The following is a 27,916-nucleotide window of genomic DNA, read 5'->3' as shown; positions in this document are numbered from 1 at the left end:
AAAAAAAAAGCATGCATTTAAAAATAATTATAAATTTGAGGGGTTATTTTTCACCCCGAAATGGGACGTATTGTACTATTTTACATGGATTCCTATGGAAAAAATTGTTTTGCCTAACAAGGAATTCGGGAACAAATTATGTTTGTTAAAAGTTACCAGCTCAGCTTAAAAGTGAGTATAAATCAATTGCTTAAACGACGGCAAAACTCTTCTGAGGAAATGAACCAGATATAAGACAATAGTAGCCTCCTCAGGCTGTGAGAAATTAGTCACTATTTTGTCTTTCTTCCACAAAAACTTCGAAAGAAACTGTGATTTAAATTTTAAAAAATTCTTACAGCATTATAAAATTAAAATTTTTACCTTTCCAAAAATCCGAATTTCATTTTCCTGCGATTTTTCTTTCAGTTGTTATTGATTCTTTAAAAAATTTAAGGCAGATAATTTTGCAATAAAAAAATTTGAAGGTAGGTTCTCCTTTGTTGGTCAACGTTAAGATTTTGAATTATTTTAATTCTATTTTTTTTAATTTCAATGCATAGTTATTCAATACATTTTTTAAAGACTTCAAATGTCCATATCATACTTCATTTAAAAGGAATTTCTATATTATAAACATTTTACATGAAAAAATTAAATTTGGTGCAATACCAGGCAAACCAGTATTATATAAAGAAATTATATCCGTATTGTTATCAGTATTATATAAAGAAAGAATAATAATCATACGAAAATTCGCTTTGGAGACTTTGACGATCATCATAGATTCGAATCTCTGTCCTTCACTTTCTTCCAACTGTAAAATGTCCTCCCGCTGGTGTGGTGTGGAAGTTTAAAGAGGTGGTTCCGCTGAGGTATTGTCCTCATCATCCGACCGCGATTCAAAAGTACGAGGTCCGTCCTACAATAACCTAATGTTGCTTTAAAACGTGACGTTAATATAACTAAACTAAATTAATCAAACTGTAAAAAGAAATCAAAACTATGTTTGTCCAATTGTATGAACTCGATATGTTCTAATAATCTTATCATTTGCTTGGCGCAGCATGACCATATATGGCTCTTGCGAAAATAAACATAATACAAACAAACATATGAACTCGATAACTCAATCAGCCGTATATTACGGTTTTATATTACATAAAAATAATTTTGTATAAACATTATAATACATAAAAATTATATATAATAAAAATAAATTTGTATAAACATAATACAAACTTACGGTTTTATATTACGTTACCTTTATATTACTGTATATTTACCTTTCTCGTATATTAAAACAATTGGGACGTTTAATGTTTCATAATACGGTGAAACTGATTATGAAAGCCTTCCTTGTTGGAAAGGAATTTAATTCACATCTACGGAGTTGCTAAAGAGATCATATACCAAATTTTGCGTTTTTGAATTATAGAGTTCACATATTCCCATACATCGAGAAAATAGATTTGATGATTCAGTTCTGTTGTGAATTGGGTCTGAAATTTGAAACAATTCTAGACATAAATCTATACACTTTATTTCATACATTCCATATTTACTTTTTTGTATACGAAGTGTAGAGAAAGTATTGTAATCGTCAAAAAATTCGAACTCGAGATTCAGACAAATCTCGATGTTTTAGACTTCCCTGAGTTCGAAAAAACACATTTTGGGAAAAAGTCTATCGGTTTGTCTGACTTTGACAAAAATAAATTGAAAATAGTTTGAGGTAAACAGATGAAATTTGGTTTGCAGTTTTGGAAAAAGTGAATTTTAGTGTGCCCCTTGTTGCACATCCCTATATTTCCCTTACTTAAATCGACATGTGTAAAGGAATCCCTATCAAAATCTCACATTATAGAATCATGGGGATAAATACTTCATCAGCTTTTCCTCTTGTGTCGTTCTGTGCTGATGTGCCTCGTCGCTTCCGCTTCCATAAATTATGCCTCCCGGGATGGAATAAAGCGAAGTTTTAAAATTCGAACGTGTCTTTTCTCTCTCCGGTCACGACTATCCTTAAAACTTGTTATATATATATATATATATATATATATATATATATATATATAGTGGGAGAGAGAGAAAGAGAGATGAACTTTTCGAAATTTAGCAACAATATGAAAAGGGCGAATCAGCTGCCGTATAGTGGAGTAAATATAGCAAAATTTTGTCAAAAATATATTTCATCGGTTTTAGAGTTAAAATCAATGCTATTGACTTCTGAATTACCTTATATTAATTAATAAATTTAAATAATTTAAAATATGATACAAAATTTATTAAAACTTAATTTTTCGAGCGAAGACATTCTGTGTTTCAGATTTACCCGAGTCCGAAAAAAAAATTTTTTGGATTTATGTTTATCTATTTTTGAACATAATAATTTAAAAACACTTTAAGCGAGGCAGATGAAATTTTATGCCATTTTAACTCCAAATTTGTAGATTTTTACCGAATTTTGAACGAAGAACGACGAAGTATGACTGTTGAGAAAAAGTGAGTACGCTAACAACGCCCTGGATGGATAAATTTTGATACACCGTTTTAACATCTGTGGTAAAATATAAGACCGTTGGTACATTCACGTGCACGTAAACGCGATTAATCATAAATACAACAAATGGGATTCGGTAAATAATTTTATTAATAAAGCTTTAGTTCTGTGTCAAATTTTAATTAGTTTTTGCGAAAAAAGTGTATAAAATGCATACTCGGTTTCACTGCTATACAAAAAATTCATGTGCATAAATTTGAAAATAAATACCAACAATTTTCACACATCTTTATTAAGTGTATGTGAAATATTTCAGGGGATCTTTCTTGCTGGTTAATGTTTATAAGTAAAAATTACATAAAAATGACATTTCCGAACTGAAACTTTTTATAATAAATGAAGAGTTTTAGAATTTTATGCATATATACCAAGTCAATAAACCAAATCTAAAAGCATCAGGTGCCCTAAAAAATTCTTATTCTATTTAAATCTTATGTCAATCTATATATGGAGGACCTCAATGTTGATGTCCTATCACCATCAGAGCAGGGTTTTTTCCCCCACTTTTGTTAATGAGTTTTAGTTGAATAATGTACTGAAACTTCAACACTTCATTTCTTTTTTGTGTATGAAACATTTTTATTTGTCCCTCAATGTACTGAATTTTTTCGTTTGTCATATCAGATATTTCATATACAAAGAGGATGCAGATAGTCTGCAGAATCTTGTACAAATCCTCACTCATTTGGGGATTTTCTTCAATGCATTCGTCGCCGCTAGAATCTTCTATATTTATTTGCTGGTTCTTGCTCAGTAAAAGCTAACGATTTATCAAAATTTTACAAAGATTCTGTCAGATTTTGAAATGAGCCGAAGTGTGCCGACTATTTTAGGTTAGTGTATATGTCTATTAGGAATTTCAGTTTTGTCTTTAACACTCAAATCATGTTTAATATCCAATCGTAAGTATTTGTGGCTTATGGTTCAGATTTCAAAACACAGCTGGCAACCCTTTTTCGTAGAATGCAAAAATATATTTGTATTTTAAATAAATTGTATTTTTTAGAATGTTTAGGCACCATATTGTATTTGTAAATACCTAATATATATTTGTATTTTTGTAAATGCAAATATTTTTTAAATAAAAGCTTTATCATACCTTCGTTTTCTTACTTTATTTAAATGGCATTGGTCATTCTATATAGATCCCAGAGAAAGTATATAATATATTTTTTAAAAATTCCAATTTTTTCATGTATTGCCAAAAAATGCTTAGGCATCATATAGAATTGTTAGAAACTTCATTATATTTAAAAGAAAATATTTTCTGTGAATTCAACCTTTAAAAACTCAATTGAGCAACTTTGTATTGATTCCCAGTAAAAAAGAGCTTACTTTAATATGAAAGTGCAGAAAATTCATGAATGCATTGTTATTCTAGAAAAAATTTGCAAGCTTTCGTTTTTAATTATTGATAGATCTTTCAAATTTAACATACACTTCCATTAATTTTCAATCAAATTCATTTCAGGCAATTTTAAAAATACAGGTATTTAATTTCTGTTATAATAATGTAATTGCAGGAAAAGAAAAAAAAAATTTCTGACAAACCAATTTTTTTTAATGCAGCTTTTTGAAAATTAATAGCAGGGCAGTTCACATGAACTCATTTCTTGTTTTACTTGGAACAAGTTTGCAATTAATAATATCTATTTATTTTCAATAGGTAAAAAGTTAAAGTATTTTTCAACATTTTTAGAATACTCTGTATATTGTCAATTCATAATATAGGTAGAACATATCATATGCATAATCTGTTTTTTTGCTACAGAAATGTTATTTTGAACAACTAATACATATTAAGTTTTTTCTTCCCCTTTATTATTTAATCACTTTTAGCTGTATACCAATGACATGCCCGATGCTCTCACCCCCCCCCCCAAGAATCAAGAATTTCAGTTTTCTAGACTTCTAGTAAGCTTAATATGCCCTTGTCAGATCTTTATATATGATTTTTCCTATCTTAAAAATGATATAATTAAAACTAGTGTATCATTATTTCTACAATTTAAACATTATATTTCAGAATTCTTTTAATTCCTAAATATTAATTTATAGCTCTTGAACTATCTTAAATTGGTCTTTGTCATCTGAAAAGTATTCGAAAATAATAGGAAAATTATTGTTGCATTAAAACTGTTAAATAACCCAGAAAAAAATATTTCAAAAAATTACTTTATTAAGAAAATGAAATTTAAAACAGTTACAAACTTGCATTTAAAATTGGATGTTGTCAGATGCTAAAATTGGAATATACATAATCAAAATTAAATATAAAAATATCTCTCATATAAATATACATGCATGAACATTAAATTGCATTAAAAAAATGAAGAATCATGATCTTTCAAGTTCGATAAATGATTAAAGCGGGAAAAGTAAAAAAGGAAAATCAGTGTAAAAATTTAAATTTCTACAAATACAATAAAAGTCAAATTGTCTACATATACAATAAAAAAATAAAAATTGGTAAACTTCTGATGATTAAGTTGTTAATCCAAGAGACTGCATGAGAGCTGATATTGCAGTGAAAGAATCTTTAAATTCCCTCATTTTCCTTCGCCCCAATATCCAATCAGGTTCAATGCTGTCCCTAGTATCAACAGTGGAGAATTTTTTCAACCTCAGAGAACAGCTTGCTGCTGTAGCCTTTTTTTTTTCTTCAATCAGTTTCCTTTTCAATAGCAAATTGTAGAATCTTTTAACTTGATCAATAAATTCTGAATTCTTCTTCAGCATCTGCAAATAAAAATTAAAAACAATTCATAACATTTGAAAATGAGCTAATAAATTAAATCATTTTCACAAAATTTATTGGAGATCCAGAGTGTTTTTTTTCTAAGCAAAACATCATAAAAATTAACATTTAAAATATCAGCATACTCAAAAATGACCGCAGCTATGTGATGAATAATCACAATTCTAAATTAGCATAGTTTCTGATAAATACTTCACAATCTAATACCAGAAAATATTTATATGTCATTTTATTACAACATAATCAGTTATGTCAATTATGGTTTTCTCTCTCTCACTTTAAAAAATATTTTGCATTAAAAAAATTAATTATACCCACAATTTAATATATAAGCAAATAAAGTTGCAAAATATATTTAATAAACAGATTGATAATGCAAATTAAAAATATCACTATAAATCTACCCCCTGCATAATTTCAAAGTACACAAAGTCAGCATTTTTAGAAAAGGGCCTCCATTTAGGATTTGATGTAAATACACAAACTTATAACACACAACACAACCTATAATTTTAGTGTGAGAACATGCTAGATATCTAGCTTTTTATATTCATATTATCTCATCCATTAATAAATGGGCCAATAGACAAAACTCAAAAATGTAAGACACCAGAGGTCTATAAAGTTAAAATTTATCAAAATCTTGAAGATCTGCTTTTGAAAAATTCTGGATAGAGAATGTCCCAAAAATGTGGAACAAGCAATTAATTCTTCACATGTTGCATCTAAATGCATATTTCTTATTACAAAGTTTTTTTAAAATAAAGTGGGCAACTGTATAAATGCATTTTAATTTTTTTGCAGATTTATAATTTATCACATATATTATATTTATTACATTTTGGAACGTATATTATTATGCATGAATAATATGTCTTCCAAAATGTAAAAAAGTTAATTAGAAAAACGTTTCTTTTGCATTTATTTATACATTCAGAAAGTTTCATCTACAAAAATTGCAGACATATAGTCAGCAAAAAGACGTTCAAAATACTTATTTGCATGATAGACTCAGTAAAAATGTTAGATCCATATTTCATAATATTGTTCACTAATGCCATGCAAGGCATTTGCATTCTCAACCAAGGCGCTTAATTTTATAGGCGTGGTGATATAAGACCTTAATCCGAGAGTATGCGAGAAACTCTCAAGCAGACCACTTCTACTAATTTCATACACGAGTCTTTTCTTGTATATTTCAGCGATAATACACATACTAGATGTTATTACATTATCAGAATGAAGAAATAATGCAGGCATTAAATTTTAAGAAAGGGTTAAATAACACAGTAATTGAAATTTGTCCAAAATAAACATCTTTCACATATATGTACAGTTTCATTCTTTTAACAATACTTACATATACAAACGACTTTAAATATTCCTTGTTACTGAATACATAATTTTTTAACTTAATATTATGCATACAACTGTAAACAAATAATTTTATTTTCTTATCCAAATTTCCAATATTTTTCCGAAATATCTTAAATATTCAATTTCTCTCCCCTATTTTATAAAGTTGCAACAATCAACCTGAACAAAGCATGATTAATGTGCAGCTTCCAAGTCATGATGATTGAATGGTGAATTCATGAATGAATATTTACATATGACAGATTTTCTGCATTGAATAAATTTGTCTTTCTGAAATAAATGTTTCCATCTAAATTAGAAATAAGCATATCTGTAAATTTTATAGATAAAAAAAGAAACACTAACTTTGTATGTGTACAAATGTAAAAGAAAAAATGTAAAGAATGTAAAAGAAACATTTGAATAATTGACACTTTTACACTACGAGGGATCAAATAAAATGTTTAATTTCTTGAACTTTTTATTAACAACCTCCACAAAAGCTAAAGTGTTCAAATGCCTATCTTATGTTATGAAACTTTGTAATTCAGAGCAAATGCAATACTTAGAGAAACAAACAGTTATTCTATTCTTTTGGAACATTCTGCATAATTTTGTATAGAAGTAGACTAGAATAAAATACATTTATAAAAAATATGTTATAAAATTTTAATTCAAATAAATTTTCTGCCTGATACGATTTGCAGATTTATCAAAAAGGCAAAATATTAAAAGTATCTTTTGATTAAAAAAATTCATTAATTACTTCAGCTTTTTCTGGGTCTTGGCAAAATATCCAAAAAAGAGTTGTACACTTTGTAAAGATGGGCAAGCCTTTTTCTCGATAAATATTCATCAGATCAAGTATAATAATCAAGGAGCCTTTCTCACTCCAAACAGAATCTACTGTTTTCTTGTACTAAAAAATAAAATAAAAATTTAAACATAAAAATCTACAATATATCAAGATTGTCATGAAAAATGTAAAATAATGTCACTGCCTTAAAACATATGCTAAAACATTCTTTAATTATATTTTAATAATTTACTTTATTCATATATGTGCATGTGGTAATAGGATCATTTTTACTAATTTTTGGAAATTAAAATATACAAAACAAATGTTAAATTTTCAGCGAAAAAGCTAGATGCTAAATAATACCAAATCAGATAATATTTATAACTTTTGTTCATTTAAAGAACTGTACAAACTAATTTATTGAACTAACAAACATTTGATATGAAATAATTTCATCATTTCATATAAATAAAACTTATCCTTTATTTATGTAGTTGCATTTCAAAATTTATAATTTTTAAAGAATTTTTCCTAAAATTTTTCATTAAATTGCAATTAAACTATAGTGGGAATTAAATTTATTAAAAAACACTGATGAAACAGCTTTTTTTTTCACTATGAATTTAAACATTTTTAATTTTACCCTTACCCTACTACAAAACCAACATTTCAGCAAATGCAATGTATCAGCATACAATTTTGCAAATAAAATTTAATTTCTGATGCTTCCAACAATTTATCGCATATTAGGTAACAAGATAAAAACAAGTTATAAAAATTTTTTTCAATATACTTAAACATAATGAAAATTATCTTATCATTTTAAGAAGTGTTGAATATAAAATCCATTTTTAAGAGATGATATTTATTTTCCTTAGTGGATTATTTACTAATTCATACTCTTTATTTAAATATTTTACAGTATAGATAGACTGTTATAAATTAATAAGCTTTCGAAGCACTTTATATATTCTATTAAATGTTTTAATAAGTTTGTCTTTATTAAATGCACTTTTTGTCACATTTAACTTTTAAACTGAGGACTAAAAGGAACCTCAAACATCCTCTGGAAATGCAACTTTTGATGATTCATAAAAAAGTTTTCATGACTTCTCAATAACTAAGAGAAAAGATTTAAAGTTCTTTATAACTATATTAATTTGAAGAGAAATTGATTCTGCTAGGGAAGTAGGAATCTAACCATTTAATGATATAACTGATGCACCATTCCAATTAGCAGAAAGAACAAAAGGTTCTGAATTCCTTAATATCATTTTACTTTCTTGCTTGAACTATTCATAACTTCAACAATTTTCATGCCAAGAATATTTTAAAATGAGCTGTATATATTTATTGAAATAAGACACTTATATAGTATTGATGTTACATAAGAAAGTATTGTTCATCACTTTCAAAAATTTAGTTTCACAACTGTGTACATGATAAGAGTTGTTTGCAATTTTATTAAATTATATCAAGAAACCAAAAGTATAAACTCGGTTTCATTTTAAAACTATTCAAAAACAAGTTTATAAGAAGAATACTTGATACACTGACATTTAAACGTTTCTATTTTTAAATTAGAGGGTAGAAATTATTAGACTAAAAAAATTTCAATTTTCAAAATAATTACCTTGCAAAGATTCAATAAAATATCAGTTGAAAATTTTATGATTTCTTGATGAGGAACACTTCGATTGCACGAGCGAAGCAAGTGTATGATAACTGCTAAGCCTCCAGATTGTTGAAGACGCTCACAGCAAACAGCAGACAACTGTGTGCACACCTCTAAAAAATTCATCATTAAAAAAGTTATGATAATGCTAAAGTATATCTAAATACTGAACAAATTATCTAAAAATAGTTGTACAGTAATTTAAGTTTAACGATAATGCTTACTCTTACAAACTACTATAATATTTCTCTATCAAACAATGCTTTTTATTTCATTACACAGAAGTGAACAAAACAATTCATAAGCTTTATTTTGTAAGTCCATGTAAAGAATACTGTTTTGCATTAAACATATTATTTTGAGAGGAAAACTGGTTAAGTCGGAGGGATATTGATGTTAACATACCCAACAAATTAAACACATTTTGTATAATATAAAAGAAGTTACAGCCAAATTTTTTTTAAGGTAAAAAAATTCCACATATTTGTAATGAATTTCCTTCTTTTGATGTAGCAATTTCAAGTTCTTATCCTATAGGAAATTTAAACCAACAATATTCAAAAATTGCACTTCATTAAATATTACATGATTAACATGACAATCCTAGACCTTATTATAAGCAGCTTCTGTCCAGACTTGAAACACTTGTTGATTAAATTTCTTAGATTTTCATAAGATCTAATTTCGCACTCAGATTGAAGAAAATTGCAAAAGTGTTAGCTTTCAAATAAATATTAAAATTAAACGATCCTTTACACTTTCCCCTTTAATTTCAAATATAAGCACAAAATTAATAGTGCTGAAAATTAATAGCTGCTAAAAAGATGGTGCTTGAAAATTTTAATAAGTATCTTACGCCTCTTCCCCTCCCACTTCCACTTCTGCAATATAAAAACTCTTTCACAACAGGTTCATTTGTTTATCTATCAGCATAAGAAAATAGATAGGAAAATCTTAACAATAATGTGAAAAATGAGAATTTATTTTTTAATACAGTTAAAATAAGAAGTAATCATAATAGTATTTATAATAGTATTTATAATATAGTATCATAATAGTATTAATAGTATAAATTGATGAAAATAATCATTTAAAGTGAATAAAACTAAATTTATGTAATATTCATGCATGCAAAAGTCAAAAAATATCTAAATTATAAATAAGAAAATAAAAAAAGTTAAACACAATTAAATTGGATTACTGGCTACTGTAAATCTAGAGTTAAATAGATTTTAAAAACTTTTGTTTAAAAAGTAAAAAGAGGGTTAATGTCAAAATTTTGTTGTCTATTTTAAGTTCCCAAAAAATGATTCAATTTATTTAAAATTCATTTATTATTGTTTTTATTTTCTCTGTTATCCTTTAAAAATTTATAATAAAAACATTGATGATTTCGAAGAGATCAATTTTAAGAGCTTCATGCTGTTTACTTTTTCTAACTCATCTAAAAATGTTTATTTAAGAATAATTTAGAATTAATCATTTTAATCCTAAATATTAATTCAAAAATATTGAATTATAAAATTAAATTTTATAATTGGCATTTAAAAAAAAATTCATGATCTTTCTCCTTATATGATTTATCTCTTCAATATCTTTGACAATTAAACCATTTCTCAAGAAATTAGTAAAAATTCTAATATTTTTTACGCAAACATTTGAGTTTCTCTACATTCATAGTTATGTCAGATACAATGAATCACACTGAATAGCTCAAACTCCTAAAAAATAGACTAAAATATAACCATTTAATATAAATTCCATGATAAAAATTCACTGAATATAATGTTTTACTCCTTTTTCTATATAAAAGCAAAACAAATTTAAAAACATCAGAAAGTGGACAAATCTCTCACTTAAAGTTTGCAAAGCAGTAAGAATGTTTCTTATATTCTGATCTGTCAGAAGCACTTTCAAAGCTCTTTGTGTTTTGCATCCAAGAGTATTATATTCCTCTGCAGGAGCTGCTTTGATGTTCTGTCTTGCACGGATAATTTTCTTGTCTGTCACAGAACGTCTTACTGCATAAGCACGCCAGGAAGTCTATTAAAAAGAATATAATATCACTTACTTTCATATTTAGGCCATTCAATCACTACACAAGGCAGTAAATGCCCAGCCCAGATGTAATTAATTAAATTGGAGAGTTTTCCCTCCCCTTCAGTTTACTGATGAACTTTTGTATAAATGCCTCAATCTAACTGAAAAATAGGTTGAACCAAATCTGATGCTTTTCTCAAGAGCAATGAGAGCTTTGCTCAAACTTATAGAGAAAATTAGGGGACCTTCAGTCACATAACCAGCAAAAAAAAATGCTAAGTAAGGTGAGCAAAAATGACCTTTTTTTTTAGATTTTTGTTTGGTAATAGTGCAGAAAAGCTGCTTCTTAGGTTCAAAAACAATTTTTTAAAATTTGGGTTCAATATTACTTTATCTTGAGATGCCACAAAAAAAACTTGAAATTTGTAAAAAAAAAAAAAAAAAAAAAAAAAAAAAAAAAAAAAAAAAAAGGAAATTTTTAAAATGAGCCTTTAAAAATTTTTCTTAGATTTTAGTTTGGTACTAATGTGGAGAAGTTGCCTTTTAGGTTCAAAAACAAATTTTTAAAATTTGGTTACAATATTACATTATCTTAAGGTGCCGCAAAAAAGATTGCAATTTGTTAAGAAATTGGGGGGGGGGGGGGAAAGGGAACTTTTAAAAAGGGTATTTAAAAAATTTTCTTAGATTTTAGTTTAGTAATAGTGAAGAAAAGTTAGCTTTTAGGTTCAAAAAGAAATTTAAAAAATTCTGTTTTCAATACAATATCTCGAGGTGCCAAACTTTAAAAAACTTAAAGTTTGAAAAAAATGAAAAATTATAAACTTTGATAAAATATTTTTTGTTCCTATAATGTTATAAAAGATGATTTTACATACATGTACATATATTTTATGTTAAATTTTGCATTTCTTTCTTCTGTATCTTCAATGATTAGAAATGTTACAGCTGCAAAATGTTTGTTTCTACTTCAATGCCCCAATAAGCTTTTTTAAAATTAAATTTTGTAATATTCACATGTGAATCAATTTTTGCTATTATGTATCCTTTTCTTGCGACTAAACCACAGACATTTTGAGCTGATTCAGCCGCCAGTTTCATAGCTCTTTCTACTGTTTGCATGTGACAAGAAAGCTGTGGAAAGTCGATAACTGAGTCCCTTATACTATTTGGTTCAGTTTCACATGCCTTCTGTATAAAGTTTTCGAGAGAGTCACTGGAAACATGTTTTAGCAAGGGGGGTTCATGATTTGCATAGAAGTTTATCTTTGGAACTTTAAACTTCCTGACTCTATCTTTACGTTCTGTTCTTGCTTTACATCTAAACCAAGTTCTCTTTGAATTTTACATTCATCACTTAGCATGGACAAAAGGATATTTTCTGAAGCAGCAAAGTACCCATTTCTTTGAATAATCTGGTCTATAACATTCTTGAGATCGTCAGAGATATAAAGTGAATGTGAGAAAAGGTTAAAAAGATGTTTGGAACCATAAGTATGTGAAAGTTTTAACTTAATATTAAACCACACAGGCACCTGGTAGTTTTATCTCTTCTTATCTATTTGATGGATCTGCTTGGTTTGCCTCTTTTTGTAAAGTACACAGTTATTCTTTAACGTCGTCATTGTTGCAGTAATCGTTTCTAATACACTAGTATTTTTTTGTCTGTTCTTGATTAAGCTTAACTATTCTCTGTAGTTCTTTACTTTTCCTTGCTTCTTTCTTCCTCAAAGTGCTTGTGGAAGCAATATAAATATAACCTATACCCATTTTCTTGTTAGAGAGCTAATCGTTTAAAACCTTTTATTCCATAACAGTCACTTGTTTTCGTCTTTTATATGTCAGCAATATCAAATAAACATCTATCTTCTTTAAATTCTGTGAGGTCAGAATCAAACTTATTTGAACATTTTCTGCTTTTAGATTTTTACAAATTCCTGTATTTAGCATGATAAGCTTTTATCATTTGTGAAATTCTTATGTTAAAAGTAACAGGAATAGAAGCTCTTGACCATATTTGTTCTATTATAGGAACTAAAGTGTCACATATTTCGCTTACAAAAGAATCCTTCTCTGAAGCAATTTTGAGGTTATGTCTAATGTAACAGTAGCACTAGATTCGTAAATAGTGAGTTTGAACAAATCACTAAATTTCCCAAAAATAGAACACTCCGATATTTGCCTTGCATTCACTATTTAGACTGAGCCCTTTTTACACATAGCAAAGCACACAAGCCCACAAACTAACAAATCAGTTACACAATAGATGAAGCGAAGTCACCATTTCAACTGTACTCGGCAAAGCTACCGATTTAAAACCAGCTCTTTCCTTATTACCGGACGTAGACAAATCTCCACCTTACCATTGCAGCCGTTTGGAGAGTGTGAAGATCCGAAGATTCTCTCTCCTGCTGAATTCTGTCTGGACGCTTTATGTGCTATGGCTGTTATTACTACCGATTATGACTCGTGGGCTACTGTTTGTTGTAGTGTGCTGCTGTGTGTTGGTTGTCTTCGTCCTGGCCGTATATATTTGTTGTTTGTGTATTCGTGTCCTTTGTGTTAATAAATGTCATTGTAGTTTTCTACTAAAGGACTGTTTATTTCAGCATTGACCAACAAAAGAACTGGCTGACAGAAGAAGAAATCCATAACAACATGTCTAATAGATGGTCCACATTTTTTCAAAGCAGGTTGCAACCAAATGATTCAAAACAGAATGCAGCCACGAAACATTGAGTAGTATCCTTTCCTTAAATAATATGAGGAATATTTATATAAAAAAGATTTCTTTATATCCTCTCCCCACCCTTTTTTTGAAAGAGGCAAAAATGCAACAAAGTCTGAGAGAGAGCCCACTTATGCGACAATAATTATTACCTCATTTGATAACCTACCACCTAAGATACATTAACAATAAACCAGTAGAAAGATTAGATGAGTACAGCATTCTGTTTCAGCTTGTATCGGAAAAAAAGGTCTGGAGCTATAAAGAATGGTATGATAGTGTGGTGAATCGCATATAAGCCAGTAACAACTCTTCTACCCGAACGATCGTTTTGGTATAATTGTTAAGTTACTGGACTGCTAACCTAAAGGTCCCAGGTTCTATCCTCACGAGTCTCTTACCGCTTCATTGGTGACCTCGGACGCTGAACCTTCAACCTTCATACAGCTGTTGTGGCGCCATCTACCCGCAACCAAAGTCGCCAGACTCACTTGGCGCAGCAAAGTCGTCAGACTCACATGACGCAGCAACCCTAAGTCGCCAGACACACTTGGCGCATCGGCACCCACAAAACTCTCGCCATAACGCTTGGCGCTACTCAAATAAGGGTACGGCCCATTAAGACAACAGCTACTACTACTCAATACATCACCACTCAACGCAATATCGTTCGTCTCCCCTTCGCCTCACTGGAGGGAGAGTACTGTGGTGAATCGCATATAAGCCAGTAACAACTCTTCTACCCGAACGATCGTTTTGGTATAATTGTTAAGTTACTGGACTGCTAACCTAAAGGTCCCAGGTTCTATCCTCACGCGTCCCATACCGCTTCAATAGCTTTTCTGAAGAATATACAATGTCCCCAAAAAATATTAAACAAGCATTTACTTACCCAAATACTGCACATATAAAAATACAGACAATTACGAAATTTCATTAAGTAAGGTAGGCATTTATATGAAAATACCATGTCTTCTATAAAGGTTGATTATAAAACAAAATTAAATTTTTTTATGACCATTATTGTAAAAGTGTCAACCAGTAAAATGTTTGTCTTATATTTATCTATGCACACACAAAACTTTATGCTTCAATCTAAAAAATATGCAGATATATATTTTAAATTTAAACAAATTTTACAAATTTAAATGGACACATATATTTTAGAAGTGCAAATACAGGAAATCTATCATATGAAAGTATTTGTGTAATAGTAGTACTTCATTTAATCATTATGACTTTAAAAAAATTAATCATACATACCATTGCTCATTTTAATTGGTCAAGAGATGCAATGGAAATAGAGAAATACAGAATAATAAAATAATCTTTACTTGGAATTGTGTATATGAAATTAAACTTCTCTAAAAAAGACATATAAAGAACACTTTGAAATGCTGTTAATTTATGTGGTATGTAATTATAATATTGTCCAAGCAGCAAGAGAATACAAATATCATTTTTCAAATTTCTGGTATTCTTCTGTAACTAGACTTAATTCAGGCAGAATAAAAATTATTCTCTCCTGAGAATTTAATTTAGACAGGTGAATGTCATTTTAAATTGAGATGGAAACATAAATAGCCAAAAATATCATTTTTGAAAGAATAAAAATTCATTCTTCAAAGAAGAAATTAATCATCAATGCAAATTTATTTTAAATGTGTGATGTTGCATATTTTAAAAACTCATTGGCTGGTTCTATTTTGTACAGAAGCATCAACCAACATCTCATTCAACCAATATATTCAATTAGTTTTGAATGTTACTGCATCTAAACTAATAAAAAAAATTGTCTCAGTACTACTACATGTGTGACTGGAATTACATAGAATTTCTCTTCATTTTAATTCAGGTGTAAGATGAAAGGTGAATGTAAAATACCCTGACAGGTGGACAGATTGTTTTCTTATACCACCTGACTTGATGTCTCTGGATTTTTATTTATAGGATACATACATCTTCTATGTATAATACACTTATTGTAGATATAAAAGATTTTTGTCAACAAATTCAAGAAGCCTGTCTTGATGTCGCTAATGATTAACTGGAATGCACACAGCTTTACACAGGCATTGAAGATGTTCATTTTGAACAGCTTATGTACAAAATGAACACAAAAATTGTCAAAAATGAACACCAAGTGAATGTATCAATAGTGTTTTTTAAATACTTCACATAAATGTTCATTAAAAAAAATTAATAAGAATTTGCAATTGCATAATATTTTGATTCTAAAAAGCTTTTTGATTATCTTTGAAATATACAATTAAAGAATGCTTAAACATTAGTCTGAAGTATAAACCAGTAATTTAAGTCAATTTTGACTTAAACATCTTGCATATCAACATTTTTTTTTAGTATCAGAACAATCAACAACAACAACAAAAAGTAACTTTTAGAAGCTAAAGTATTTCTATAAAATTATCTTTGATCTACTTTTTTGGGGTACCCTATAATGGACCTGTATACCCAAATCCATAAATGGCTTATCAAACTATATATTCAGGCCTCATGAGGAAACAAATGGTTGGTGCAGATAGCTCTGTAAAAAAAAAAAGATGGCTGAAGGGTTGATCATATATAAAGCATAATAAAACTGACATCAACAGCCAATTATGAGGCATGCACACTTTTATCAATCGAAATCTTTCCAACTGTGTATGTGGCAATTTACATTGGGTAAAGTGGAGTCCATTTTCTGCTGCAAACACAATTCCGATATCCTAGCATCTTTATTTCTTATTATATAGCATTTAATTGCATTATGCCATTACATTCTCCCTTTCAAAAATATTTGGATCTATTTGCAAATGCTACATATAAATAATGATTTACAAAATTTTACAATTGGAAGATTAAATATTATGAGAAATGAATCAATGCCCTTGGCAATTATGTAGACAAAGTAAGGCTATTTTTCTATGATCACAATCCATAATTTGTCTTAAATGAAAGCATTGCTGTAATAGGCCAGGGAAATTTATTTTCAACAGTGGGAGTTACATTTTCTTTTTAAAATTTTAAACAGAAAATCAATCTTACTTGAATCTTAATTGCAGCTTTTGTTCTTCTTTGGAGATAATCTCTGGCGTTTCTTTGAAACTTTATGGTGTTCACCTTCAATCTTAGGTACCATTGTCGGTGATTAGCCTGAAAGGAGAATTTTAGATCTGAATGAGACCTAAACAATATATAGATTCAAAACACTAATGAAGTTTAAGACAGTCTAAAGTAGTTTTCAATGGCATTAGAATGTGAACTTTCATCATTTTGTCAATCTTTTCAAGCCTAATTTTGAAATCATCACTTTCATTCTTATATATTGATGATATCATTTCCTACTCTCTTTAACCCTTTGACTGCTGTGGGCATATATGTGTATCCAGCAAATGCTTTGGCCATTTATTGTTGTCTCATGTTTGGAAATTATTTCTATCATATACATCCAACACTCACAGAAACCTCATATTTCATAGCTTAGCAATGAGAGAAAAAATGAAATCTCATTTGTTTGATCACTATGGTTTGGCTCAGCCTATCATTTTATCTGATGGATAAACTTTTCTCTTCAAACATTTTAAAGGCAGCAGATAAGTTGAGAAGAAAATGTGTTGTCTGCAGGAAGCATAAAAAAAGGAGGATACCTCCATATGAGTGTACAAAATGCATCACTGGATTATGTGTTTATACTTATTTTGAGATTTACCATATGTAATTTAACTTTTAATTTTCTTATTGTTCTTCCTTCTTAAAATAGGTCTTTTGCTTATATATAGGGTATTTATGTTACTTATTCGTTTTTTGTTCAATTTTCAATACCCAAATACATACATTATATCAAATTATGGCCTTCTAAAACTTTACTACTGAAAAACAATATATATATATCTTAAAAACTGTCCAGATTCATTTTGGTGTACTACATTTATATAACCATATATAACTACTACCTTTATAATGTATTAATACACTATTGACTAGATCCATATTGCAAAAAAAAAAAAAAAAAAAAAAGCATCCAGTCCCTAGCAATTGCTGTGGAAGCAATGTGAAGCACTTTCACTTCAGCAATTAGTAGCTAAAGGATTAATTTAAAATAGCTCCATGTCACAAAATGTGAAACTGGATTACTGACTAAAAGCAAGGTCCACTTTGTAGTATTCTAAACAAGAAGTGAGTGAAACAATATCTAAACCTTTAATACCTTAAATTCTTAGCAGAATCTATTCATTAATTCTAAAATTATATTATATATACATACAAATGTTTTATTTAAGAAATATTATGAAAAACAAAAGAATCAAATTATTAAAGAAAATATAAAGAAAAAAATTAACTACTTCAGACATTTTAAGAATTGTTTTTAACAATACAAATAGTAATTGCAAAAAGCACAATGAATTTTAGTTGTCCACTTAATTATAAAATAACTTACCGAATCCATGCATAGTTTCCGTTTTCTCCACCATCTTTGAATTAACACAGTAGCAGCAGACATCTTTTTCATATCTCTGCGAACTCTGTAGCCTCGCCAGTATGCTTGTATTTGAATGCAGCTCCTCTTCTTAATTTTCATCAAATATTTAAAATGATACAATTGCTGAATAAAAATTATTTTGCTACGAGCACAAAGGTATTCTTTTCGACATTTCAGCATACGAACAAAAGATTGTAATTTAATTGCAGCTGTTTTCCCAGTCAAAAACCTTTTGCGCAACAAATGACATCTGAAAGCAGCTTGAATAAGTATAATACTTTGTCTGATTTTATGATATTCAGCAGTATTTTTTTTCATTAACTGCCAACCACGATACTTTCTCTGAATAATAATGCACTTTTGTTTTAGATCCCTATAATGTTTCATTGCAATAAATCTTCTGTAGTGAGACTGGATAATAACAGCACTCTTATGAAGATTCTTTGTATTGTTCCTGACCATTATGCCTCGCCAGACAGCTTGAAGTTTTATAAAACCAGTTTTCATCACCAAATATTTTTTCTTTTCAGAACACATAAGTTGATATCCATGGTAATATTTCTGTATTTTTACAACTGCTGATTTTAATGATAAATACTTTTTCCTCATAATGTAGCATCTAAATGAACTCTGAATTTTAATGGCAGCTGACTTTTGCAAACAAAATTCTTTTCTTCCTTTATATGCACGGAACTGTGCTTGCAGTTTAGTAAAGCCAATTTTCTGGACTAAAAACTTCTGTTTTTCAAAACACATAAGACGATATCCGCGATAATATCTCTGAATTTTTAAAGCAGATGATTTCAAAGTGAAATATTTTTTCCTGGTTGAATACCCTTTAAATGCACTTTGGATCATAACAGCAGATATTCTTAATTTGATAAATTGTTTTCTTGCTTTGTGTGATCGGTAGAGAGCTTGCAGTTTTGCGAAGCCAGTTTTCTGAATAATGTATTTTTCATTCTCTAAGCACATAAGTATATAACCTCGATAATACCTTTGAATTTTCATTACTGCCAATTTTATACTTAAATATTTTTTTCTTATGATATAACTTCGGATCATACTCTGAATTTTAATAGCTGCTCTCTTTTTCCGGAAGAATTCTTTTCTTGCTTTGTATGCGCGAAACTGTGCCTGAAGTTTTATGAAACCTGTTTTCTGAATTGCATATTTTTGCTTTTCAGTGCACATGAGGCGATAACCTTGGTAATATTGTTGAATTTTTGTAACCGAGGACTTCAAAATTAAATATTTCTTTTTGGATATATAACATCTAAACGCACTTTGAATCACAACAGCAGCTGTTTTTTGCTTAATAAATTGCTTTCTTGTTTTGTAAGCTCGAAACTGTGCCTGAAGTTTAGTGAAACCTGTTTTCTGAATTGCATATTTTTGCTTTTCAGTGCACATGAGGCGATAACCTTGGTAATATTGTTGAATTTTTGTAACCGAGGACTTCAAAATTAAATATTTCTTTTTGGATATATAACATCTAAACGCACTTTGAATCACAACAGCAGCTGTTTTTTGCTTAATAAATTGCTTTCTTGTTTTGTAAGCTCGAAACTGTGCCTGAAGTTTAGTGAAACCTGTTTTCTGAATTGCATATTTTTGCTTTTCAGTGCACATGAGGCGATAACCTTGGTAATATTGTTGAATTTTTGTAACTGAGGACTTCAAAATTAAATATTTCTTTTTGGATATATAACATCTAAACGCACTTTGAATCACAACAGCAGCTGTTTTTTGCTTAATAAATTGCTTTCTTGTTTTGTAAGCTCGAAACTGTGCCTGAAGTTTTGTGAAACCTGTTTTCTGAATTGCATATTTTTGCTTTTCAGTGCACATGAGGCGATAACCTCGATAATATTGTTGAATTTTTGTAACTGAGGACTTCAAAATTAAATATTTCTTTTTGGATATATAACATCTAAACGCACTTTGAATCACAACAGCAGCTGTTTTTTGCTTAATAAATTGCTTTCTTGTTTTGTAAGCTCGAAACTGTGCCTGAAGTTTTGCGAAACCAGCCTTTTGAGTAAAATATTTTTTCTTCTCCATGCACATTAATTTATAGCCACGATAATACTTTTGAATTTTGATAACATTTGATCTTAAAACTAAAAACCTCTTTTGGCATATATAACTTCTAAATGCACTTTGAATTGTGATGGCAGCTCTCTTTTGGATGCAAAATTCCTTTCTAACTCGATATCCACGAAAATGCGCTTGCAATTTTTCAAAACCAATTTTTTGAATAAGAAAGTTATGCCTTTCTTGGCGCATCAGAAGATAACCCCTATAATATTTTTGAATTTTGATGGCAGATGATTTTAAGGCTAAGAATGTTTTTCTAGAATGGTAACCTCTGAACGTACTTTGAATACAAATGGCAGCCTTCTTTTGGCTCAAAAATTCTTTTCTAGCTTTGTATCCTCGGAAGAAAGCCTGCAATGTTATAAAGCCTTCCTTCAAAGCAAGAAAATTCTTTTTTTCTAAGGTCATTAACCGATAACCACGGTAAAATTTTTGAATCTTTATAACATCAGATTTCAGAGATAAGAATTTCTTTCTAGCAGAATAACTTCTAAATATGCTTTGAATTATTACAGCAGCTTTTATTTGTTTATGAAGCTCTTTTCTGGCTTTAAATCCACGGAACTGAGCTTGCAATCTGATGAAACCACTTTTCATGATTGTGAATTGATGCTTATAATGACACACCAATTGATAACCACGATAATATTTTTGAATTAGTATGACTGCTGATTTCATTTTTAAAAATCTTTTTCTCATATAGTATCCTCTGAATACACTCTGAATTTTAATTGCAGCACCCTTCTTTTTACAATATTCTTTCCTATCCCTATATCTCCTGAAAAGTGCCTGAAGTTTTATTATATTTTCTCGTGTTTTTAAATACATTATTCGCTGTTTCTTGCAAGATCTATACCAAATAACAATAGAAACAGCCTTCTTTAAATCTTTGAAATGCTTCTTTTGTAAATACATCCTCCAAGTAGTTTGTATTCTTATAGCTGCTTTTTGACAGATTAAGTACTCATGTCGAATTTTACGACTCAACAAAATATTAGACCACCAATTTTCAATGCATAGAACACTCAACTTCATGGCTGAAAACCTTCTTTGTGCTATCACCTTTCTCATATTTCTTTGTATCAGAATAGCAGATTCTCTTTTTATCTTAAAATCCTTTTGGGCAATCAGTCTTCGCACATGAGACTGCAGAAGTGTTATCAATTGCTTTTTAACTAAAAAGGATAAGCGAACTTCTTTCCCAACAAGTCTTGCCCTCCACCATTGTTGTATCTTAATAGCAGATGAACGAACCATAACATATTTCTTTCTTTCAAGCCATTTCCGAATATGACTTTGTAGCACAATAGATGCATATATATGCTTCTGTTGATATCTTGCAGCTCTAAATTTTCTATATGCAGCCTACAAATAAATAAATTAACATTAAAAAATATTAAATATTTAAACTACTAAATTGATAATAGTACATGTCAATTAAAAAGATCCACAAGTAATGGTTTATACTTAGGTCAAATCATCATGAAAATGTTAAACTATGAGTAGGAAACTGCTTAATTATTTCAGATGCTCCTCCCCCCTCCCCCTTAATATCATGCAAGGGTATTTCAAGAGCTATTCTGAGCCGTTTTTGATTGCAATTGTATACTAAATGCTAATCAAGATCGCAATATAAAATTTAGTAAGTACTTAGCCAGCTCAATTTAAATCAATAATGTTGGTTAAATACTGCACATAAAAACAGAATGTGGAGTTGTCACCTCCCCATACAAATGAATTTTAAAAGAAATCCATAAACATATGTGAAAAGTTTTATAACTAGTTAAACAGCATTACTTTTTGGACATGTATAGAATCATTAATGGTGAGTTTAAATGTTCAACAAAGAAACTTAAGGAATTGCCCTTATTAATGCAATGAAATGTATAAAAAATGCTGCTTCCTCTCTCTCTTCCTGTATCTATAGTAAACATTGTTTTAATATAAACACTTTTAATTATTTAATGAATGAATGAAGAAACAAATATAACATTTAACCTGAATAACAGAAGCCTTCTCATTGAGGTATTTCATGTGTTTTGCCTGTCTGAGGCATTCAAGCTCCTTCTTGGCAGAAAACATCCTCCAACAACGTTGGATGCAAACAGCTGCAGCTTCTTCCTTTTCTTTTCGTTTACGCATGATATAACTGCGCAAGAACCTTTGAATTTTGATAATTGCAGCTATCTGAATCTGTTATTGGAAAGAGAAATATATAACATAGTAATTAATATAATAAATTTAGCAGGATGTAGGTAATATTAATGTTATATGGAAATTTCTTCTTCTAATAGTAGATTAAAAATGCAGGGGTTTTTTTTTTTTTTTTCCCAAAATGAGCTAATTTTTAGCTTGGAGAAAATGATCTCAAATGGGGTAGCAGATTTTTTTTTTACCTATAACAGAACTTTTAATCTGTTAACTGGGTATGACGAAATATCTCGTCGTACACAAACTACTACTGCACTGGGCATAACGACAATTTTCGTCAATGAAATTTACCTTAATATTTTGAACATTCCATTGTTCCCATTATGACATATATATAATTGAAATATTATATAATATATATATTGTACACTGCAATTATTACTATAAAGGGGATAACCTTTTTTTTAAAAAATCTTATTTCTACTTAGTGAAAAAAAATCAAGGGAAATGGAATAATTGAACGTTTTAACCAAAATAATCAATGCTTTAGTACCAATATTGAATACCAATGTTGTTTTTTTAGTAACTTATGCAATAAAATGTTCAGCAAAAAATTTCCATGGCTATTAAATTGATGTCATCAGGGGAAAAAAAAAACAACTTTTTAAATTTTGCAAGAATATAAAAAAAAATTTTTTGCAATATTTTTTAGAATTTAATGCAGAAAAAATGGGAAAATTCAGTTTAAAAAAATCACTCCATTGCACGCATATCTTTCAAGATTATATATATATATATACACACACACCAAATTTAGTAGCTATGAGTTTAACAGTCTGGCCTGTAGAGCACCGACACAGATACACATTCATCTACATTAGTAGTAGAGATGCATTAGGATAGGCTGATTGCTAATATGGAAAGGTAATCTGTGGGGTTGCATCTTTGGCAATCCCATAAATAAGTTAAAGGAATTAAAAAAAAAATATTATTATAACATGAAATGGAAGGATAGCACTTTTTCACCTTATTATCGTTGACCAAAGAGGAGTTTTTAGATTTTATTATCTTGCTACCTTTCATTTAAGAATAATACATAATTTATAACAGTATATAAACCTAAGTTACTTATTAAATCAATTTTTCAACTTTAGGATTGTAATTTTAGTAAATTAAAGAATTACCATTAGTTTTGCTTGTTTTCTTCTTAAGCACCATTTGCGATAAGCCAATAAGATTGTTCGTGCTGCTCGAATTTCCACGCTTAGCTCCATGAGCCTCATATTCACATAAGACATCAAAGTGATAACTACTTTCTCATCTGGAATTTTATTTCTTACATGAGATGGAAAAGAAAGTATAGGAATTTGACCAATTTCCTGAAACTACAAAAGAAGATAAAAATTTCATGATATAAAATATAAATCAAGAATACCAAATTTGCAGCAAATAATATATTTCAGGTACAATGTGTCCAAGCATAATGTAAAGTAAACATAAAACAAATTAGATAAACATTTTGCAGCTTATTATTCGAATAAATTTCTAATTACATATAACAATATAAACAATTACATATGACAATATCACATATTCTCTTAGGATCAGTTACAAAAAGAATTACTGCAACAAGTTTTCTTATGTTGGGATATCGGCAATGGCAATTTTTTTTTCAAAAACCCTATTTTACATTTTTTTCTGAAATAAATTTGTCAATCCATTAAAGTATTTTTTTATTGCCCTTGTATTATTTCTTTGGCTTATGTTAAAATTTTGAATTTAATAAACCTGATATATATTGGAAATAAATATATGTGAATCTAAAAGAAAAAATTATGTAGTAATACATGTATACATTAAAAAAAAAAAAGGCATGTTCAGAATTTTGAAAGACATCACGAGAATTGTCATAAAATGGTCCCAAAAAATTAATCATTAGCAATTAGTATAGTTTAAAAAGCTATTCTTGGATGAAAAAAAGAATAAAAAGTCCCAAAAAATCAACATATTAACCCAGCTCTAAAATTATTTATTTAAACAAATATTGTAATCTTATTACATCGTATGAGATAGAACAAAGTTATTTTATTCAAGAAAAGAATAAAATTTTCCCCCACAAAATCTCTTTAAAAATGTACTAAAAGCTGTTTACTTTAATTAAAGATTAAAAAAAATCACGAAAAAATTAATACCTTTTGGAAAGCAATATCCACGTTCTCTTTTTCATTTTTCATTAATTTATTTTTCAGCTCATGTGTCATGTTACCTATCAAGATAAAAATAAAATAATTCTTATGAAATACTAAGTACAATTTATTAATATTTTCTAGTGCATAATTTATAGCATAAAATTGATATTTTACAAACTATTAAACAACCAGGTATTTTGATATTTTATTATAGTTTGTTAAAAAAATGTGCAGCTATTATCTATTTATAAGTAGTAAAATTATGTAACAAATATAAAATATTGAAAATTTTAAATTAAATTAAAATTATTTAGATTATAAAATGAAATTTCAATACAAAATAATTTTACTTAAAGCAACTTGGAAACTTTTGATTCTCAAAATATGAAATATTTGTACAAATTCTATAAAAAATAATGCAATATTCATTCACATGGTGTTTCCATGTTACAGAAGAATAAAGGCTAAAAAATGAATCAGAAATGGATATCATATCTGTCAGCTTGTAATTTACATTCAATTATTACAAGTTCTTTCTAAAATTATTAAACTTAATATTTTAAGTTATATAGTAAAATAAAATTTCAAATTACATCACAATTATATCAAAATGTATTTTGCCAAACACCAACAAAATATATAATTTTCAAGGTAATAACTGAAGTCATTAGAATCATATGGCATCTTTCAACAATATACAATAATTACATACAGCACAGAATAATAAGACATTGAGAAAATGTAGTTTTGACCTATTCAAGTTTTTAAAATCAATAATATGTTTTGCAACATTCAAGCTTCTAGATTTTCATCATTTAAGTCACAGCCATGCATTTAAAATCTGCACCAAGTTAAAAAAAAAAAAAAAAAAAAAAAAAAAAACACTTGAATATATATAATAAAAGATTTGTTTTGAAAAGGGAAAAACCTATAGTCAGTATCTCAGACAATCTCATTGACGATGCAAATTCATACTGCAAATGTGACACATTGATCATAGATGTGAAATTCATTATTAAAACTTTCACCAATATACTATTTGTATCCCAAATGGATATATATCACAGTATCACAATCCTTAATAGTATTTCTAAGGGTTTTATAACTTGAAATAAATGACCTGCCAAAATTTCCCATCAAAAGCTCTTTACTGACAAAGACAGTAATAGCATTCTTAAATATATTATATATAAACATTGGAAGAGTTCAACTCCCAATTATCTTGTGTATTCCCATAATTTTATGCATTTGGAGTTTGGCATTTTACAAGAAAGGAAATCAAAAATGTATCTTCCCATAGACCAATTTGAGAAAAAAAAATGATTGAAATCTACAATTTAAAAAGACCAAATATCGTCAATATAATAACTTGTTTTTGAGGTGTTTTTTTTTTTTTTTTTTTTTTTTTTTTGGCATGCATATAGACTTAATATAAAAATGTGTTGTTGTTTTTTCACCCAGAAAGTTTAAAATTATTATTTTTTTTAATGTTAAGCAAGAATTTCTTTTATGATTGCAGCACTTTCATTGCACTCAAGAGAAAGAACAGATAAATATAAAAATCTGATGTTACCATATCTAAAAGGACAGTCTCCTTCCTCTTCAGCTTCCATCTGTTTCTCAAAGTAATGGCAGGTGGTCTCTTTGTGAATCTTATTTTGAGGAAGAAGGTTGGGATGGTAATGATGTATAATGAAACAGAGAGCTCTGCCATCTGAAAACGAAGTAGTGAAGTTCAACACCTACAAATAAAAAAGAATGAAAATTTTGTTTCCAAAACAGCAGTAACATGAAATATAACTGCAAATACAATAAAATTCAGTGGCAAACACAAATGTTAACATTTCTCTGATATGGTTAGAATGTTTATTCTTTTCAGTGAGAGTTTTTAAATAATAAAATATCAATTCATTTTATTTATTTTGAAATTTTGTTTAAGAACAAATATGTATTTTGGAATTTTTTTTACACAGACGATATTATGAAAATCCTTACATATTTTTGAATACTGATAACCTATATATTGTACATTCCTTTCATACAATATTTTCCCTTTAAAGATGATAAGTGCGATCAGAAAATAAAAATGATTAAATTTAGATTTTAAAATCAAGATTTATCAAAAAAATTAAACAGTTGGACTGTTTGGTAAAATTCCTCAGATTTCATGAACTTTTAACTAGAAAAGAATTATTCACCTCCAACACCAATCAAAATATTTCAAATTCTCATCCAATATTTGGAATTATAAGTACATCAAGATGGCTTATTGATCATACTAAACCTTCAGCTGTTAGCAAGAAAAGTACAAATTTAAGGAGTTAGAAGTTTTAAATCACGCAGACACACAAAGCTTTATTTTTTATATTTTTTTTCTGTTGAAAATTCAAAAAACTCAATAATTTTAGATGAGGATAGTGAAATAATTTTTTTTTAAATTATACCTTTAGCCTACCTAAGGAAATTGTTTGAAAAAATATATATTTATATACATACATCATATTATTATTCTGTACTATGTGAAGTCGTCACAGATATCCATAACTTTCTAGATTCTTAAAATAAGGTTCCAAACTTCCTTAAAAATGAACTCATGTGAACTGATAAGCAAATATGCTCTTAATGTTTTGAAAGCATGGTTGATAAATTTTCTGTCTTCTTTAAAAATTTAATTTTAGAGCCAAAAAATCCTTGACATATTAAATACATATAAAGAAGAAGCTGACAACATCTTATTTCAAGAAGTACCTCCCAATTTAATAAGACTTATTGATGATGCACATCAATATGTTGTATTAAATCGGCAGACATTAAATATTTTTAATATCTAAAGTAATGAAAAATTTCATTAATATTGCTGACTGCAAATTTACAGCATAAGTCAAATTTTCCTTGAACTAATTGCTGAATATCAAGAATCCAATAAAAAATGGATTCATTAGCTAATTCAAACATAATGTGGACATGTATAGAAATTCTGGAGTTTAACATAGTGAGTTTTTTCCATCAGATAATTAATATCATTATGCAAAAATAATTTAAAATTTCTCTCATCTTGAATAAAAACATTTGTTAGAATTTTATAAAATTAATATTCA

At 28.4% G+C, this 27,916-nt stretch overlaps 1 protein-coding gene across 2 annotated transcripts in view; it reads right to left on the bottom strand.

The window, feature by feature from the left end:
* Window positions 1-4,782: 4,782 nt before the first annotated feature.
* The window catches only part of LOC129984490 (abnormal spindle-like microcephaly-associated protein homolog), a 44,942-nt gene continuing 21,808 nt past the window's right edge, over window positions 4,783-27,916 (bottom strand). For both annotated transcript variants that reach the window (XM_056094380.1, XM_056094381.1), the window contains 10 exons: window positions 26,392-26,560; window positions 24,822-24,895; window positions 23,814-24,014; window positions 22,477-22,671; window positions 18,337-21,843; window positions 16,944-17,051; window positions 10,987-11,173; window positions 9,089-9,243; window positions 7,423-7,575; window positions 4,783-5,281 (listed from right to left, as the gene is read on the bottom strand). In XM_056094380.1, the coding sequence (XP_055950355.1) occupies window positions 5,027-5,281; window positions 7,423-7,575; window positions 9,089-9,243; window positions 10,987-11,173; window positions 16,944-17,051; window positions 18,337-21,843; window positions 22,477-22,671; window positions 23,814-24,014; window positions 24,822-24,895; window positions 26,392-26,560 (5,004 nt within the window). In that variant the 3' untranslated portion in view covers window positions 4,783-5,026. The remainder of the gene's footprint in view (window positions 5,282-7,422; window positions 7,576-9,088; window positions 9,244-10,986; window positions 11,174-16,943; window positions 17,052-18,336; window positions 21,844-22,476; window positions 22,672-23,813; window positions 24,015-24,821; window positions 24,896-26,391; window positions 26,561-27,916) is intronic.

The sequence above is a fragment of the Argiope bruennichi genome, chromosome 9, assembly GCF_947563725.1.
Source record: "Argiope bruennichi chromosome 9, qqArgBrue1.1, whole genome shotgun sequence".
NCBI lineage: Eukaryota > Metazoa > Arthropoda > Arachnida > Araneae > Araneidae > Argiope > Argiope bruennichi.
The sequence above is the reverse complement of the archived record's forward strand: the minus strand, read 5'-3'. Positions and strand labels throughout refer to the sequence as shown.